This window comes from Microchirus variegatus, assembly GCF_963457635.1.
Source record: "Microchirus variegatus genome assembly, chromosome: 20".
NCBI lineage: Eukaryota > Metazoa > Chordata > Actinopteri > Pleuronectiformes > Soleidae > Microchirus > Microchirus variegatus.
Window position 1 is genome coordinate 11,112,671 of NC_139821.1, and position 16,971 is coordinate 11,129,641.

At 43.1% G+C, this 16,971-nt stretch overlaps 1 protein-coding gene across 1 annotated transcript; it reads right to left on the bottom strand.

The window, feature by feature from the left end:
- Positions 1-4,844: 4,844 nt before the first annotated feature.
- Positions 4,845-16,728, bottom strand: brd1a (bromodomain containing 1a; the record flags this gene model as incomplete). The annotated part of the gene is made up of 12 exons (XM_083906817.1): positions 15,317-16,728; positions 14,755-14,911; positions 14,389-14,520; positions 14,159-14,287; positions 12,174-12,486; positions 11,744-12,067; positions 9,701-10,297; positions 9,441-9,579; positions 7,813-7,946; positions 7,011-7,120; positions 6,024-6,178; positions 4,845-5,028 (listed from the first exon to the last, which is right to left on the bottom strand). The coding sequence occupies exons 1-12, from the start codon at positions 16,720-16,722 to the stop codon at positions 4,845-4,847; spliced, it is 3,780 nt and encodes a 1,259-aa protein (XP_083762943.1). The 5' UTR covers positions 16,723-16,728.
- Between the last annotated feature and the right edge of the window lie 243 nt (positions 16,729-16,971).

The following is a 16,971-nucleotide window of genomic DNA, read 5'->3' on the forward strand; positions in this document are numbered from 1 at the left end:
ATGAACTTGTGTGTGTGTGCGCTTCCATGTGTCTGCCTGCCTGAGCCTGCAAACATGCAGAGGATTTGTCTGTGTGGGAATGTGACATTTCCTCCCTGAACCCCGTCTGTGCACAGCCCCATGTCTCACACACACACATATACACACAGTCACGTTCACACACTCACCTGTTAGCTGGTGAGCTCTGCAGGCTTCCATATCTACAGAGCCCTGCACCAGGATGCTGCTACCACCCCGACACCCTGCTCTGCCACTCTAATGAGCCCGTCGTAACTTAGTCAAAGTCATCTGATGACACTGATGTGGGGAGATTGATATTCACGCTTGACTCGCCGTCCTCTCCACTTGACTGCTGTGTTTACCTCCCCACACAATTAGTCTCTGTTGAAGACAGACAGACAGACAAAGAGAGGAGGAGGGAGGGCGTGTGAGGCTCTGCGGTGTGTTTGTGTGAGACTACATTAGCGCCAATTGTTTGTGAAGATGGGAGATGTCTTTCAGCGTGACTCGAAGGTGGCTTTCTATATCACGGGGGTCATTACCGGCTCATTTATTCCTCATAAACCTGCTTTACCTCTCTGAATACAAGTAGCTGGAAAGAAAACAAATGGCGGATTGGCTTAAGTAAAAATGCATATTTCAACAGTTTTGAGGCAGCTTTGCATTTCAGGCGTGTCTCCATCTCTCCACTTAAGGCTGTCAAAGGGATAGTTAAGGTTGTTTTTGAAGTGTGGTTGTATGAGCTATTGACACATTAGCAAAACACTGATTAAAGGGACACTGTGTAGCATTTATGGGTTTATATGACCCAAAATCCACTTTTGTATACATATTATGTGCTCCTGCATTGTCTAGTCACTGTATAGTAGTTCTCGTTTCATTTTGGTAGTGTTTCAAAAAGTTATGTAAAATGACATGGTCGCGGGCCGATGTTGCATTGCCACGACGCCATGTTTCTACGGGAGCCTGTAAGGACAAACCCGAGAGAACAAATCGAGCGCCGTGACGAGGCTGAGAGCGGATCTTTTTACGCGTTTAGAATGGAGGACCACACGTATTTTACAGCGGATAAAGGAGCACCAGTACCTGACCGTACGCCCGCACCACGGAGAAAGACGACGAGGATGACATTTGACCGGCTGAGGATACCGTATCGCCCAGGAAAGGGAGGGGGAGAGCAGAGGAGCAGTTCGTTGTTGTACATTTCAGCCTCTCCTCTAGATGTCACTATAAACTACTTACTTCACCTTTAAGGGGAGCATGCCATTGTTTCTGTGAACCAGACCACTGGAAACTGCTCAATATATCGCACCAAAGTCCATGAAGAAAAATAAGTATTTTGTTTGGTAAGACACTTGGTGGACACTTGAAGAAAAAAAATACTTCAAGCACCAAATTCACAATATAACACATTCAAACTGGCTGATAACCACTCCTGTGTTGTGATACTGTACTCACTGAGTTTCTCAATGGGCTTTGGTGTGGGGAAAACGTACTAATGTGTTGATAATGTGTCAATATACCAAAATAATACTTTGAAAACATGTCAACTATCCCCTTCAGAAGCCTTTGTGAATGACCTCCACACTGGGTTAACTCCATAAAAAAAGAAAATGTTAGCTTCTGTGCACACGGTCATGTTTACGCACATGTCCACCCTTTTATTCCCATGAGCTAACTTCCACGTAGCATTCAAACAAATGTAACACACAACAAGTTTAACAGTTAAGTTTGTTTGTAGGGGAATAAGACAGAGACAAAATGAGGGAGGGAGGTGGACAAACACACAGTCCGTGGTCGGCATGAAGAGACTTTTAGCAGAGCAGGAGGTGAGTAGGCACCAAAACCGGCAGCCATGTCTGATTTAGCATTAATTGACATTCCCTCTAATCGGTGCATTCAGCATTTGAACACAGTGATGGAGACGGCTCACAGGCGGAATACTGATGCCTTACCTGAAGTGAGGAGGAGGAAGAAGAAAGACTGGGTGAGTGCGGGGCAGGTGGACTCAGGTGCACCGACAACCGGTCTGGAGCAAAGATGGAGGACGATGTTTTTGTGTGAACCCACAGCGACTCCGTGTGGGCGGACCTAAAATGGCCGCCTCTCTCTGCTCACTTCTCTGCTTTTTACACAGGGACAATTATTATTATTTTTTTTAACTGTTTTATATCAAAATTAAACACACAAAACTAATTTATATGAAGTAAAGAAACTGTATAGCTTCAACAAACTAGCTTTAGGCCTTTTCACAGCAACCATTTTAGCATTTTAGCATGAAAAGCTAGGTGCTACTGATAACATGAATTATGGCTGTGGAACGGTGTGACAGTGAGTCAGTATGCAGCCTGAAACTGAGGAAGCTAAATAGAACTCAGTGCGGTGCTTTCTGCTGTAATATATCAGAATGTTGAGCATGAAAAAAGACCTGTAAATGCTGTTTGTCCGCTGATGTATTGCAACAATAGTTGTACACGAGTACTTGAAGTATAATTCATTACAGACACTTATGTACTCTTTGAGTCCGATGAGTTTAGCTCGACAATGGTGTCATTGTTGTCATTATCTCTTGAAAACCCCCAGATCTCTTGAAAGTGAAGAGAAGAACCTAATGCACCGGCTGAATAATCTTTAAAAAAATCAAAGCTGTACAGCCCTAACTGTGTATTTGATCATGGAAATTCATCTTAAATGGTTCGTACAGAAGAAAATAACGTGGATGAGATCACGTTTTGTCTGTGTAATATAATAAAGCTGTGTGTTCTGTCACACCTCATAAAGCTACCCTTCTTCGCAGCCCCTCCATTATGTCACTGGCAACCTATAGGACACAATTTGCAATTTAAGTGGACAATAATCAGCTGAGTAGATGAGCATGGTACTGTGCCATATGGCACGTGGTAGTTCGAATTAGTGTCTGCCCTCTGCCAAGCATGAAGGACACGCAGTCCTTTTTTCGAGTGGTTTTTATAAAGATGTAAGTATCTCCATCTAATAACCCAGATAAGACTAACAAAAAAAAGAAAGAAATGTAATAAGAAATTCAAATTTTGCTTTTCTTGAAATGAAGTTTTCCGTCATTTAATTGTGCAGCGACGTTGTGGATGCTTTATTTAAACAACAAAGGGGAACATGAATAATTCATAACACTTTGAATGCTGCTTTATGTCACTCAGAGACAAAAGGAAAGAGGGAGGGCTGGATGTTTATATCTGTATGTTTATTTTTTGCTTTGCTACAAAAAAAGAAAAGAAAACAGTCCCAGCAATGTTTCATATAACCTGATAAAAAAAAAAAACTACAACAGTTAAGTACAAAATGAAATATACCAAAACTACCCAATGCTACCCAGAAAATAAAATAGTCAATAGTATAAAATAAAAAAAGTATTTCAGTCTACAGCTACAAAAGAACATTAGAAAAAGGTTACTTAAAAAGAAGGCAAGTATCCACCACAAAATGTGCCACTTTACCACAATCAGTTTTCACATCTTTCCTCGACTATAAAGTAATTTAAATGTTTGACAATAAGTTAACGCAGGCATGATCTTCCTACGACTACACCCAAAAAAAAAAAAAACAAGTAACAGTCAAATGTATCACATAAAAATACACTTTTTTCTTTTTTGGCAACAATTTCACACATCGCACAAGAAATCAACAAAGAAAAAGAAAAGAAAAACATCTGGGTAGCAATATTTTTGGTTTCTTGAGAACAACATTATGTTCTGTGTCCACATAAGACTGCCTGTATGAGCTTCAGAGACTTACATCTGTCATCACTGTGAGTTCAAATCATATAAATATATCGGAACAAAAATACTAAAACGACTTCCGTACGATAGGAATTAATGCCAGGTGGAACCTCATGATTATACACTTCAATAACTTAAAAAAAGGGAATACTTTCATACCTCTCAGAAACATGTAATTTCAGCCCTAATAATCGTATAATACTAAGGCTTTTGCATTTTTATTCTTCTTGATCACGCAGCACTGGAAAAAGCAGCACTTGCACCTGAGTGCTGAGAATAATCAAGTATAAATACTAAAAAAAACTCCTGTACAGTTTCCATTTATGTCAAAACTACAAAATAAGTTAGTGTCAGGCAACTGTACAGATTATTTACAGTTTAAATAAAAGAAAAAAAGAGGGGGGAGATATTTGTAAATGGAGATGACTTCAGTGAGTAAATGTGACAGACGTGTGATTTGGCTACAGCTGATTTAATGCAACTAAAAGGCCTTCATGTAAGCAGGAAATGTACATTTCTTTGAATCCGCTTTAGCTGTTTTTTTTTACTGCAGCTTCTAACACAAATTAAAACTTGGCAAAAGAAAAAGCCAAAATAAAGGACCGAGTTAAAAACAACTTATTAGCCACAGCCAAAACTCAACCAAGGGGTGTGAAGTTTTTACTAGGAAGTCTCAACGCCTTGGGCACATTTAACCAGGTTACCAACAAGCACCCAAATCAGTCACTAATGTTTATGCACTGAAATTATAAATTAAATGACAGTTGTGATTGGTGAAGTATAGACGGGGGGGAGCAGTCTCTTAGCACAGTTACAAGGCTGGAGGTGGAGAGGACAAACAGAAAAGACACATTCATTTCAGCAGCAGCCGTATCCCATCGGCACATGGTAGGAGGAGTGTGTACGAGTAGGAATGGATGAGGAACAGACACCACCTGTTACAGCGGGTGCCCAGTAAACATTTCAGTCTCCTGCAGAGACAGAGAGAGAGAGAGGGGGGAGGGGAGGGGTATTTGGTACAGGAGAGGTACAAGTTTGTGTGTGTGTGTGTGTGAGAGAGAGAGAGGGAAGCAGATCCAGCGACTGTCATCAGTCCACGTCACTGAGGTCGCTGACTGGCTCATCCTGCACTATGCTCAGGTGGTTCATAGCGCGGCTGTAGGCGATCTGGACAGCCTTGCGAACGCTGGACGTGCGTCCCTCCATCATTTTGATCTTGTCTATGGTCTTGTCCATCCCCAGAGGAACCATCTTGGACCTCGGAAGCCACTGCCTGCAGGAGGAGGAGGAGGAGGAACAGCAGCACTCAATGTCTTTCCTTTTCGCTTTTCAAGAACACATCAGTCTTTTCACAAGGAAACTGGCATGAAAAATGTGGATTCTCTTTTTTTTCCATATAGCTATAACATGTTTTAGAACCATATATCATCTGTGAGCTTTATTTAGCGTATATTTTTGCTATGCTGCAATTTAAATTTGTACCGCGTGTCATCTAAAAAGTGAATCTACATGCAGTGGCCTTTAAGCATTGAATAATAGCTGGAGTTAACGTATTTTACTGTAACACCTGAAATTCGAGTGTGAACAGAAACGCACTAAAACGTGGATGAGAATTAACACCAAAAACTGCAAAAATAATGATAAGAAATCAACCATAATAGTAGCAAGGGCTAAAAAAAAAAGTTACTGCAGACTGGTTTTAATGGTACTGGACCAAAACTGCTTTGTTTATAATTATTCTAACTAAATGAACCGCTGATTCCATCAGTTGCCATTTAAACTGACGGCTGCATGGTAGCATCAGGGAGCTGTGCATACAGAGTAAAAACATCTCTGGTGCCTCCCACTGCTATTTTTCCAAGAACATTGTAGAGACGTCAACAGTAATAAAAGCAGACGTGTCGAAACTAAAAGACTTAAATGTTAAAGTGGGGTTAAGGAGCAAAATCTGCTATTTTATAAATGCAGGCTGACATTTTTAAAACATACTCCATGCGCACTGTTCACGAAAAGGTTGAATCTTTTCTTTTTCCTTAGCAGCGAACACAAAAAGGCTACACTGTCTTATACAACACATTTTTCGAGTAACCGGAGTTCAGGAGAAATATTCAAATGTCTCTTGAAGCCAGAGACATTTGTTGCCTGTTGACGACTGATGTCGTGTCAGCCACAGGAGAATAATGATGAGCTGACAGACAGGCTGATAGCTTTACCCTTGTAGGAAACCTGTGGCAGCTTAAATCATTTTCTTCACAGAGCGACACTCACCAGCTGCGCTTGTTGTCGAAGAAGAGGACGAGGTAGAGTTTCTCTTCGGCTTTGTACTGCATCTGCTCTCCGATGCGGAGCACGTCCATGGGGGGCATGGGGATGGACACCCCGTTGTGCTGGCAGCCCACGCGCGGCATGTGGGGGTCAATGATCTACACGCAGCAAGGGAAGCAAAGAAAGAGGGGGGGGTTACACGCAGACGCACACATATACTCATGAATACAAACATGGATCCACACATAGAATCACTCTGGTATGTAGTTAAGATGACTGGTGTAAAAAAAAACGTGGAGGATAAAAGGGTAGAAGACGAATGAATGATACGCACACAAACAATCTTTGCGATGACACCTAATGATTATGCGTTTTTTAACCTCTTATCCTAACCTTAACCATCACAAACTAACACTGACATAAACCAAATTTAGCCTTAACCATAAAACCAGCTTCATTCAAATTGTGAAGACACAAAGACACATCTTAACCAAAACTAGTTAGCGCCTAACCCTAACCTTAAAATTAACCTAACCACAATCCCTAACCTTAAAATTAACCTAACCACAATTCAGATCTTAGCTACAAACTTATCCAGTTCCTCAGAAATGACGTTCTCCCTTATTAGGACCAGGTTTTGGTAAGGTCGGTGATTTTGCCAGAAAAGATCCTACACACACACAGACACACACGCACACACACACAGAGAGAGACATGCATGCATGCAGAACCCTAGCTTGTTGCAGATTCTAGATTCTTTTCCTTGTTTGTCCTTTAACGCTAAGGTCAAATGTAACTGGTTAACAGTGAAAGGCTGCCACCTACAGGAAAGAGTTGACAATTGTGAATGAGCACTTGAAACTAAAGCCTTTTCCTGTGAGACAAGAGGGTCATAGTTAGGTTTCAATGGAAAAAAAAAGATGACAACTCAACGTGAGAGTAAGAAGACCACTCAGTGATTGCCATGCGTTCTATCCGACAAACACTCACCAAGGCTGGGTAGGAAGGGTATCCACTACACTTGGCCCAAACTAGCTTTAAGGGTTCCAATGCAACTGTTGCAGCACTAGCAGGCATCCAGATATTGCTGTTGCCAACCTCTATGGAAGCAGGAACAACACCAAACAAGTTATGTGTGGGTTTAAACACGAACAGTAACACATTTTCTTTTTTTTTTCAAAACCATGCAGGAGCACACGGCAAACAGGGGCTGCAAATTAACTTTTCCCTTCAAGACCCTGCCGTGACGGACAGATATTGAAATTTACCAACCACTTATACAGTTTAATCAGCCAAATGAGAATTTTGTCTCCAGATGCTGACTGGTTACGTGCCATGACGGCAGGCCAAGCGCAAAAACTCACTGGTCACTGCCAAAAGTCACATGAACTTGGCTGGCAGCTGCTGTTCATTTCCAAAACCTGCTTTTTTTGTTTGTGTGTGAACACCAGGAGTCTGCATGTCCTATTAAATGAAACTTTCATGATCTTAATTGATGCTGAAGCGTGAACATGACACCAATTCTGCAGTTGGATGAACTCATTTTTGTGCATTTTGACAGTACTGCACAGGGACAACAGGAAAAGTGAGTCCACAATTTATGTGATAGTGGTGGGGCTGCAACTATGAATTATTTTCATCATTGATTCATTTGCTGGTTCATAATTTCAGCTCTACATGTCACATCTGTAGTGTTACTGCTTTGGATGTACTGTTTTCTTAAACTTCAAGTGTTTTCTTTACAGTGAATTGTTGTCAGTTGTCGTGATGATGGTTGGAGCCGCCGACTTACCCGCAGCTATTCGCGCTGCCTTCGCAAAGTTCCCGGTTTCAATGCAGGCGATCAGTTCGCTCTTATCGTCCACAGTGTTTCTCCGGACCAAGGCAGGTTTTCCCTTCCCACATTTTGGAAGACTGAGAATGGTGCTGGAATCAAGACAAGAGACAAAACACAGAGCAACGTCGGTTTAAGTTGGTGGAGCCAATCCGTCTTTATTGAGTTGGCGCGACAAAAATGGTGGCCCCTGCAAAGCAAGGTCCTTACCATAATTACATAACAAAGCATTTTTCTGATTGAACACTTTTTGTTTTAAGATTATCCCTATAAAGCCAAACGTATCATATGTGATACATTCGTTTTTGAGCCCTCCAGATGAGCAGTGTGACAATTTTTTCCTTGACAAACCCAATGTATAAAATTATGGGAAACCCGACAGAGATGCAAGCACTGCGTAGGCCACTTTGCCCATGTGTACTGTGAGATATGCAGTGTGCATCTTTGTCTGAACAACTGTTTTCAAGCCTACCATCATTCAAAATAAAAAGGTTGTGAACCGCAAAATTAGTAAAAGAAATAATTGAAATGTTATGTCTTCCAGACTACCACCCTGCCAGTTCCATTGCTGCATTGTTTTTGTTTGATTTGTTGGATTGGTTTGTGTATTTTTTGTTCAAGAAAAAAAAGAATCTTTGAGAATTGTGACCCACTGTATCAAATATGATACAAATTAAAACCCCTATATGGAAATTGATATTTGAAAATAAAATAAAAATGTTTGTTTGTACCAATAAAGGCTCCAGTTTCAAAGAATTTGAATTTTCTGTCAATTATTTAATGGTTTGGGCTTTACAGGATTAAACACACTTATGGATAATAAGTTACATTTGTGCCAATAAACCCTCCTTAATGTCACACACTTTAACTCATGGTGTTTTTCCACTACGTAGTTACGGCTCTGTTCGATTCTACGCAATACGGCTGCATGGAACTGACTCACACAAATTAGTGACTTGTAAAGCAGCTATATTTGATGTACTGAATCATTAGAATCAGTTAATTAAAACGATTTGTTCAGTACTTCCTGCATTGACCGGGGCACAAACTCTGTCTGACACTTGTGATTGCAGGCTTTCAGCAGTGCTGTCGTGAAATACACCAGACTCCTCTGTTAAATGACGAGATTTTAGACATGTCCTTGCTAAATGTTGGAGATTAACACACGTTTTCAGGATTATTAAGTCTTTTTAACTGATCTACAGTTGGGCACTGTTCAGGTTTGATTCTTGCGCCTCTTCCTGTGACGACACTCTGACCAATCAGTGGACAGCAGTCCGACGACGTCACGCGTAGTATCGGCTCATCTCGCTTGAGACCTCGCCTGAGTAGGTACTAAAAAAAAGCACTAGTGGAAAAGCGCCACTTAAAAAGTTCACTGGCACATGTATGGTAGCGTGTAGTTGTGAACTTGTATTTCGCTCTTGCATGGTTGTCCCATGTCACAATTAATCTTTTCGCCTGTATGTGTGAAAGGCCCGTTTGAGTCCTGTCTCTAGCAGACCAGTACTGTTTCTTCATTCATATTTTGCTATTGTTTCTCAAAGCACAAAAATATTTATTTATTTCTTTATCTGCTGGCTCACCTGGTGTTTCCTGGCAAACTGCTACACGAGGAGATGGAGGACTCCGAGGCGCAGCGTCTCCGTGGCTCCACGGGTCTGCTGGTTCTGCTGGGTTCTTCCAGCTCCTTCTCCTCCACCTCCAGAAAACCCCTCGACAGACCTGAGGGAGAGCACACAGCAGAAAGAGCCTCATGTTGATGTCTGTGGGTCAGCCAACCTCATTTGAAATAACTGTGCCTGGAGAAATTGCATTTAGTTTCTTTCCAGCCTGAACTTCTCACCAGTGTTGAGTCGTTTCACTGGAGACTCTCCCTCCTCTTCATGCTCCCCCCGTCTTCCACCCTCCTCCTCATCGTCCTCCTCACTGTCTCTGCTGCCACTGCGCTTCCTCTTCTTGCCGTGAAGTAGAGTCTCTAGCCTTGGTATGACCACCGACAGGAAGGACTTTGAACCCAGCTGTGCGCCGTCTTCATCTTCCTCCCCCTCGCCTTCTCTTATGACGAGGCTGTTGGCTCCCTCCTCTACGCTCCTCTGCGGCTTTAGTGGACTGGTGGTCTTTGATTTGCGAAAGAGCACTGCTGTCCGACGACTGACCGTTCCGGTGGGCTCTGCGAGAGTGGACGTGGCCACCACGCTCACGTCGCCGTCAAGCAAGGAGTTCTGGAGGCTATTGTGGGAGTAGCCATTGAGTCGTGGGGCAGAGGAGAGCAGGTCTGGGATTTCCCCATCAAACTTCCCTCGCTTGCCGTGAGGGTAATAGTCACAGTCTGGAACGGCATCAATTGGTTTGAGGGTGGGAGGCCCGGGGTCTGTGTCTGAGTGGATGAGGGGTGGTATAGAGTCTGAAGGCTCCAGTTTAGGAGGAAGACACTTGTCCCCTGTGGTGGAGTATCAAAGAAAACATTAAATACCATACAATACTGCATGCTGTATTTCTTCTTACTTTGCACAAAGCATCTGGAACAAAAACAATTTCCCCCCGGGGATTAATAAAGTATTCTGATTCTGATTTTGATTCTGATAATAATCACACTCAGTCGTGAGTAACAACAAAAATTAACAAATAGCATTTATTTCATTTAATCCACTGTCAAATGAGTTCACGCAATCCTGATAAGGTATTAATAATAATATATGCACGTTAAGACAGAACAGAACAACATTGCGCTAGTAAAGCAAGACGACTGCAACCCGGTATGACTGAAAACATACAGAATGAACAGTTTCTAAACTTATTTCTAATGAGCTATTGGAGGAAAAACCGACTGAAATTGTTTAGAGAACAGCGGGAGGTAATTTATAAACATGGGGGAAAAATAATATAAAAAGTCCACAACAAAAACAAAAATCTATTTGCAACAGTAATGTGCTGCAACATTCACATTGTCCTTGTGTCTGCAGAACTACTGACACTGCACTACATCAAGTGGCTGTTGGGTTTTGTTGTACAAGTAAAACAAGGGGCAGCTTAGCCTCGGTAGCATTGAGGCACTTTGATGAATAAAGATGAGAGCTAAACAAAAAAGTCCTTTCTTTTTCACTCGTCATAATAGTAACTGTGTGATACAACAAAATCATGTTGTGTTCAAGTTACACGCTTGTTTACAAATGGTAGCAGGTATTTTTTGGTGGATGTGGAAAATTACGGTTCCTTGGTTCCATTCAGGGATCAGTTCCACATGGACAAATAGGAATGCTGTTAGGATTCACCAGTAACACCTGTTCACTGCTGCTCACCTCCAAGTAAATCTCATGTTACAACCGTCTGGTTCTGTGATGTGGAATGAAAATGTTGCATTTGAATTTAGAATCTTTAGGGTTTGTATTTTTCTCTTCTCTGTTTACTTTTTACAGAGAACCATATTTGTATTTCTATGGTGACGGTTCAATCTGTGCTTGTTTTTCTTTATTTTAGATTTGAAGCTGAGCAAATATGACTAGGTTTTATGACTAATAATATTTATTCCATTCTGTGCAAATTCAGATTTACTTCACTTAAGTGGATGGTGACTAAGTTCTAATTTGACTTGAACAAATACAAGAAAAAAAAGCTCAGACAATAAAGATTAATGAGCTCAGCTGCAGACTTTCCTAAAAACAAGAAAAGACCAGTTTCCCCAAAACAAAGCAGCACACTATTTTGATATTTCATTTGCAATTGAAAAATGCTTAGATCATGTGACTGGTTTGCTTTATGTGGTAATGTCTGGAGTAAAGGACTCATCTGTGTGTGTTTGGGGTCATTTGGGGACATGTGTTTCTCCTTAAAATCCCAAACACTGGATGAGTGCATGAACTTCCCGAATCAAGAGATTTACACCTACCCTCATCATCTGGAAAATGTCCATTAGGCTTCAATCTCTCTTCCGTAGGTGGAGCCATCTCCAGATGTTGAGGGGCTGATGAGGAGGACCATGCTGATGTGGAAGGAGTTGTGGGGGAAGCACAGTGCTGGTGGGGAGGCAGGACTCGTTTTAGGCTCATCTCATTGCGAACATCATTGATGGTCTTTTTGAGAAGCTTGAGACGCTTGCTACGGGAGGGGCTGGACTTCATGGAACACGTCAGGTCAAACTTCTCCAGGAGCTGCTTCAGCTGCTTGTCCAGAGGCAGATGCATCCGATTGGCTGGTCTGAGAAGGCGGTCCACTGAGGACAGAATGCAACACATAGTATGAATATTTCTCAAGTCACCTACCCCGATGACCTGACTCAAGGGATTAATAGAGCATGTATCACAAACTGCTGCCCTTACCGTCCTCCCAGGAAAATGGTGGCGATGCTTTGATTTCGGGAGCCTCAGGCAGATGCATTCCACTTTCCGTGTCGAAGCCTATTTTCTCCACGTCTAGTCGAGCCTTTCTGAGCAGGGACCCCCCCTGGTCTCTGAGGCGAACGGCGGCTCGGTAAAAATAAGTGTCCTTTGAATTATACTTCATACAGTTTTCAACAATGAGGTTGAAATCAAACTCGAACTGCTCCAAGTTATTGTAGCCCTGGTCGTCGATGCGCTGCCGCATGGTGGAGAAGTCCATCGGGTGCTTGATGTGGTCGACGTAGTCAGGCACCTACGGGAAACAGGAGATATGATGAAATATGTTGAACGACATCATTTTAAGACATGGACAGGATTAAAGTGACAGGTTAGAGAAATATCATATGGTTCAGGATGTTGGTAACTACTCATTTCTGAGTAGAGATCTGTGTGTCTCTGTCAGAGCCTGTCAGTGCCATGGGGCGAGTCTATCTCCCAATGAGTGTCTGACATACTCACACAAACAGGCAGCAGGAGCCTTAAGGCCACAGTATACTGCGTAATGTGTTATCCAACTGCTTAAACACGGAGACCCCTCGAGCCTTCATAGTTCTCTGTCGTGGTGCCGGATACACACTGCAATTTCCCGCCCAATCAGTAGGGGTCGCTATGCAAGGTTGTTGTGCTTCTGGCTACAGTGAGCAATGGCGTCCGAGAGAGAAAGACTTGTTGTTGCAGCTGAATAACATTGAAACAGTGGAAGTTTCTCACCTGAAATATATATTTTTAGAGTCTAAAGATGTGGTTTGTGTATTAAGATATGACTTATTTATGGTTTGCCAGCGACGTTGTCGGCAGTGATCAGCTCCGCCTCTGTGGACGTTCGGTGAGCTCAGTGGCTGGCACAGAGCAGCGCTATGTGGGCCTGTCCTGAGGACCAATCGCAGCCCTTGCCGTCTCTGTTTTCCCTTGAAGGAGTGACGGACAATTTTGTGCACCCGGAGACGACGGAGAGACTCTCCGACAGCCTCTCCGGCGACATAGAGAGGTCTCCGGAACCTACGTAGAGCACTGCGTAATATACGCAGCAGTATACTGTGGCCTTTACACAGAAACACAGACAGCTCTGACTGACCAAGTCACAACAGAGAAAATAAAATATCCAAAAGTTGCCTCAAGTACAACAAAACTTCTCCTTGTGAAGGTGGTAATAGAAGAGTCTTCTCAAACATTTAGCTGAAGTGTATCACACTTCACAGGTGGAAAAATGTGTTCGACGGCCTAGCTCGTCACCCATGTACCCCCTCCACCTCAGGTATGTTATTCTGGCAACCCAAAACCAGTCCACTGAATTATGCAAACATGAATTCTGTCTGAAATGGTTCAATCATAGAAAATAGATGTATTGATCCAGTCTAAGAATAGCACCTTTCAAGTGTATACATTTGCTCTATGAGTATCTATGTGCAGCCGATTTTTCTAAAATCTTTCACACTTACTGCCGACACAACCGTCAGGAGCAACGTGGGGTTACGCGTCTCTCAACCACTGACTCCCGTGACCCACAAAAGCGACGCGCCCAACGTGGGGCTCGAACCCACGACCCTGAGATAAAGAGTCTCATGCTCTACCGACTGAGCTAGCCGGGCTGAGGCACCCGCAGCATTTACTGACGACATCAGTCAGCGGACCTTGATCTCGAGTTGAACATTCCATTCCTCAACACTGTAGACACAGTACACACCGGGGGGAAATGAAGTTTGTACACAGAAGACCTTTAAAGCCCTAAGAGATCAGGGTAGCTCTGACTAATATTTAAAAGTATGACATTGTGTTGTCCTCCCCCTGAACAACAGCGGTGAAAAACACAGTTTGTGTTGTTGATGTTCAATGTCTGACGTTCTACCCGCCTTAAGACAAATTGTATTGCATAAAGGCAACTTATCTATATTCTACAATAATGAATATAGAGTAAAATGATTCACCTCATTGACATCCACTGGCTGGGTGAAGATCTTGGCCTGGTCTTTTGCCTGAAGCTGGTCCAAGAGAGTTCTGAGCAAAATACTGAACGGAGTCAGCTGCATTTCTAAGAGAGTCTCTTGCAGCTTCATCTGAGACAGCACAAAACAGAAACCTTAGATTGTTGTATTGATTTTGCAGATATTCTTTTTTACAGCCAGGAGTGAAAATGTATCCATCCATACACTTGTACCTCTTCCCTCTTGAGTTTCTCCCTCTTGCGGATTAACTCTAGCAGCAGCCGGGCTCTCTCCAGGTCGTGTCTGAGACGGTGCCATTCCTTCAGCTGGTCCTTTAATGCCCTGCTCTCCTCCTCAACCTGCTCCTGCAGAATACATTAAAATAAAAATGCATAGATTTAACAAGAAAGTGTATAATTTAGTGAGCTTCAACACAATCAGACATCTTGTTCGCAGCAATGTGATCATCAGAAAATTATGGCTTTATGGATAACGATATGATAGCACTTTCTTGAAGTTCTACAAACTACTGGTGCATTGATAGAAAAAGCAAAATGAAGACTCAAAGTCTTCTGGGGTTGACTGACAGATGAACAAACCGGTTGCACATTCTTCTGAGAATGCAGGTTTGTTTGAAGGCGTCTGAGGAGGGGAAGCCCATTCCTGGATTGCCTCTTCAGTGTCCAGTAATTGAGGACCAGCTCCACAAATGCTCTTTTCTTCTGGACCGACACCTGGTTCAAAATGGTTTGTAACCTAGAGGGGCCAGGAAAACAGCTATTAGAGGACAGAGCAACACAACCATCCGAAAACACAAAAGTCATAGATAGCTTGAAGAATGCTGGTTAGCTCTGGTTGAAGTACTCAGATTTAGAGAATTCAACCAGCACGTGACAGACAAAATAAATATGAAACCTCTTTCCCACTGCGGGCGCAACTTTACGACACGCTCATCTTTTGACCATCAGCATTAGTTTGTAGTGATCCTTACATTTTAAAACTTGGGACAGTGCTCAATATCATTAATTTCATCACTAGTATACCCACAGATTATAGTGTAAAAAAAATGGCTTCAGATAAATATAAGACACTGTCACATGGTAAAAGCAAAGTGTTCAGAAAAACACATGCCTAAAACATAAGTGTCAACTCATACTGTACCTGTGAGCAGGAAAAGTAGGCACAGTAGCAGGGGTTGCAGCTTCACTCTCAACTTCGGACTCAGCCTTCTTGTACTTGCTCTTTTTCTTATGCTTTCCTTTTGAATGTCCTTTCCCAACAGCTTTCACTTTCTCCAAATTCTTACACAGGCCATTTTTGGGTTCATCAGCATCATCGTAGATTGTAAGCGGCCTCCTTACACATCCGTTTGGCGTGTGAGCTCCACAGTAGGCGGTTTTTTTCACAGAGAAGGTAGGCTCTCCCGTGTCTGTTACCTCCTTGATGGGTTCCATCTTCATAAAGAGCCCCGCTTTTTGAGCGCAGCTGACATGGAAGGCAGTGTAACAGTTAGCTTTGTGGCACTGTATGCATGCCCCAACTCCTTTCTCCTTGCAGAGGTAGCAGGTGAGCTTCCAGCGGGCTGGAGGTATGTGACTGACACCGTCAATGGGTTCAATGAAGGTGGTGTTGGAGAAGCCAACCTCGGGGACCCAAAGCGCACACACCACGTGGCCCCAGCGGTCATCAGCTGTCTTTTTCACTGCCCCACCCTTTCTGGGACAAAGGATACAGTCTGCAGCCTGACCGGGTGACTGGAGGCAGTGTCTGCACAGCCACTGGCCCTCGGGAATGTAGGGCACACCGTAACATTCCTGATGCACTGCAATGTTGCACATATCACAAAACAGAATAGCGTTGCTGTTGTGGCAATCGCCATCCATGCAGATGCAGCACACGGCATCCTCATCGATGGCAGCTTGCTTTTCACTGCTTTCATCCAGGTTCTCCAGGTATAACTCCTTTTCAAAGCGGTCAATAAGAAATTCAAACACATTGTAGGACACCTGACTGACCCCTTCGCTCCGCCGTTTGTCATTGACTAAATCTAACCACGCATAATCTTCCTCATCCATGTCATACTCTGTTTCCTCATCAAGCTCTTCCTCTGTTTTCTCTGTGTATTTATAAAAAGCACCCGACCGCTTAGGAACAGCTGGAAGGTTGTATTCCACGGTGCGAAACTTCGGCTCAGGAAGCTTTGGACCAGCATTGCGGCTGGCATGATGCCCAGCTCCTTCTCCTTGAACAGTGATTCCCAGTGCAGCATTTCTCTTCTCCTGGTTGTTTTTTAGTCTCACTGACCTCAGAAGGACCTGCTGCTGTGGTTTCTCAGCATTCTCTTTATTGCTGGTACACTCCATCATCTCCTGCACCATGGGGTCATCATCCGAGATCACGTCCAGCGTGTCATATACGCTGAGACGATGGAGGCGGCCGTCGATCTCGAACTCAACCATGCGTTGCGCCTGAGCATAAGTCAAGATCTGCTTGTTGGGTGACGGCTTGATGGGAGACGACGGCCTCTGCGGCACCGCAACCCGGTGCTGCCGAGCTTTCTTCTTCATCTTGATGCTCCGTGTTGCTGTGGAGACAGAGTGGGACGACCACAGTTAGAGATCTCCATACTTGTAATTAATTCAGATAACACAACTACAGTAATGTTGAGGCAAATGAAAAGCTTAGAGGTAAAGAAGGCAACAAAACAGATTCCAAACATCAAAGAAAAAGCGGTTTAAAAAAAACTGAACCACCACCATTCCGCAAGAGTTTAAATACATAAATGACTGGCCTTTGACAGTTTCCTTTGTTTTGAA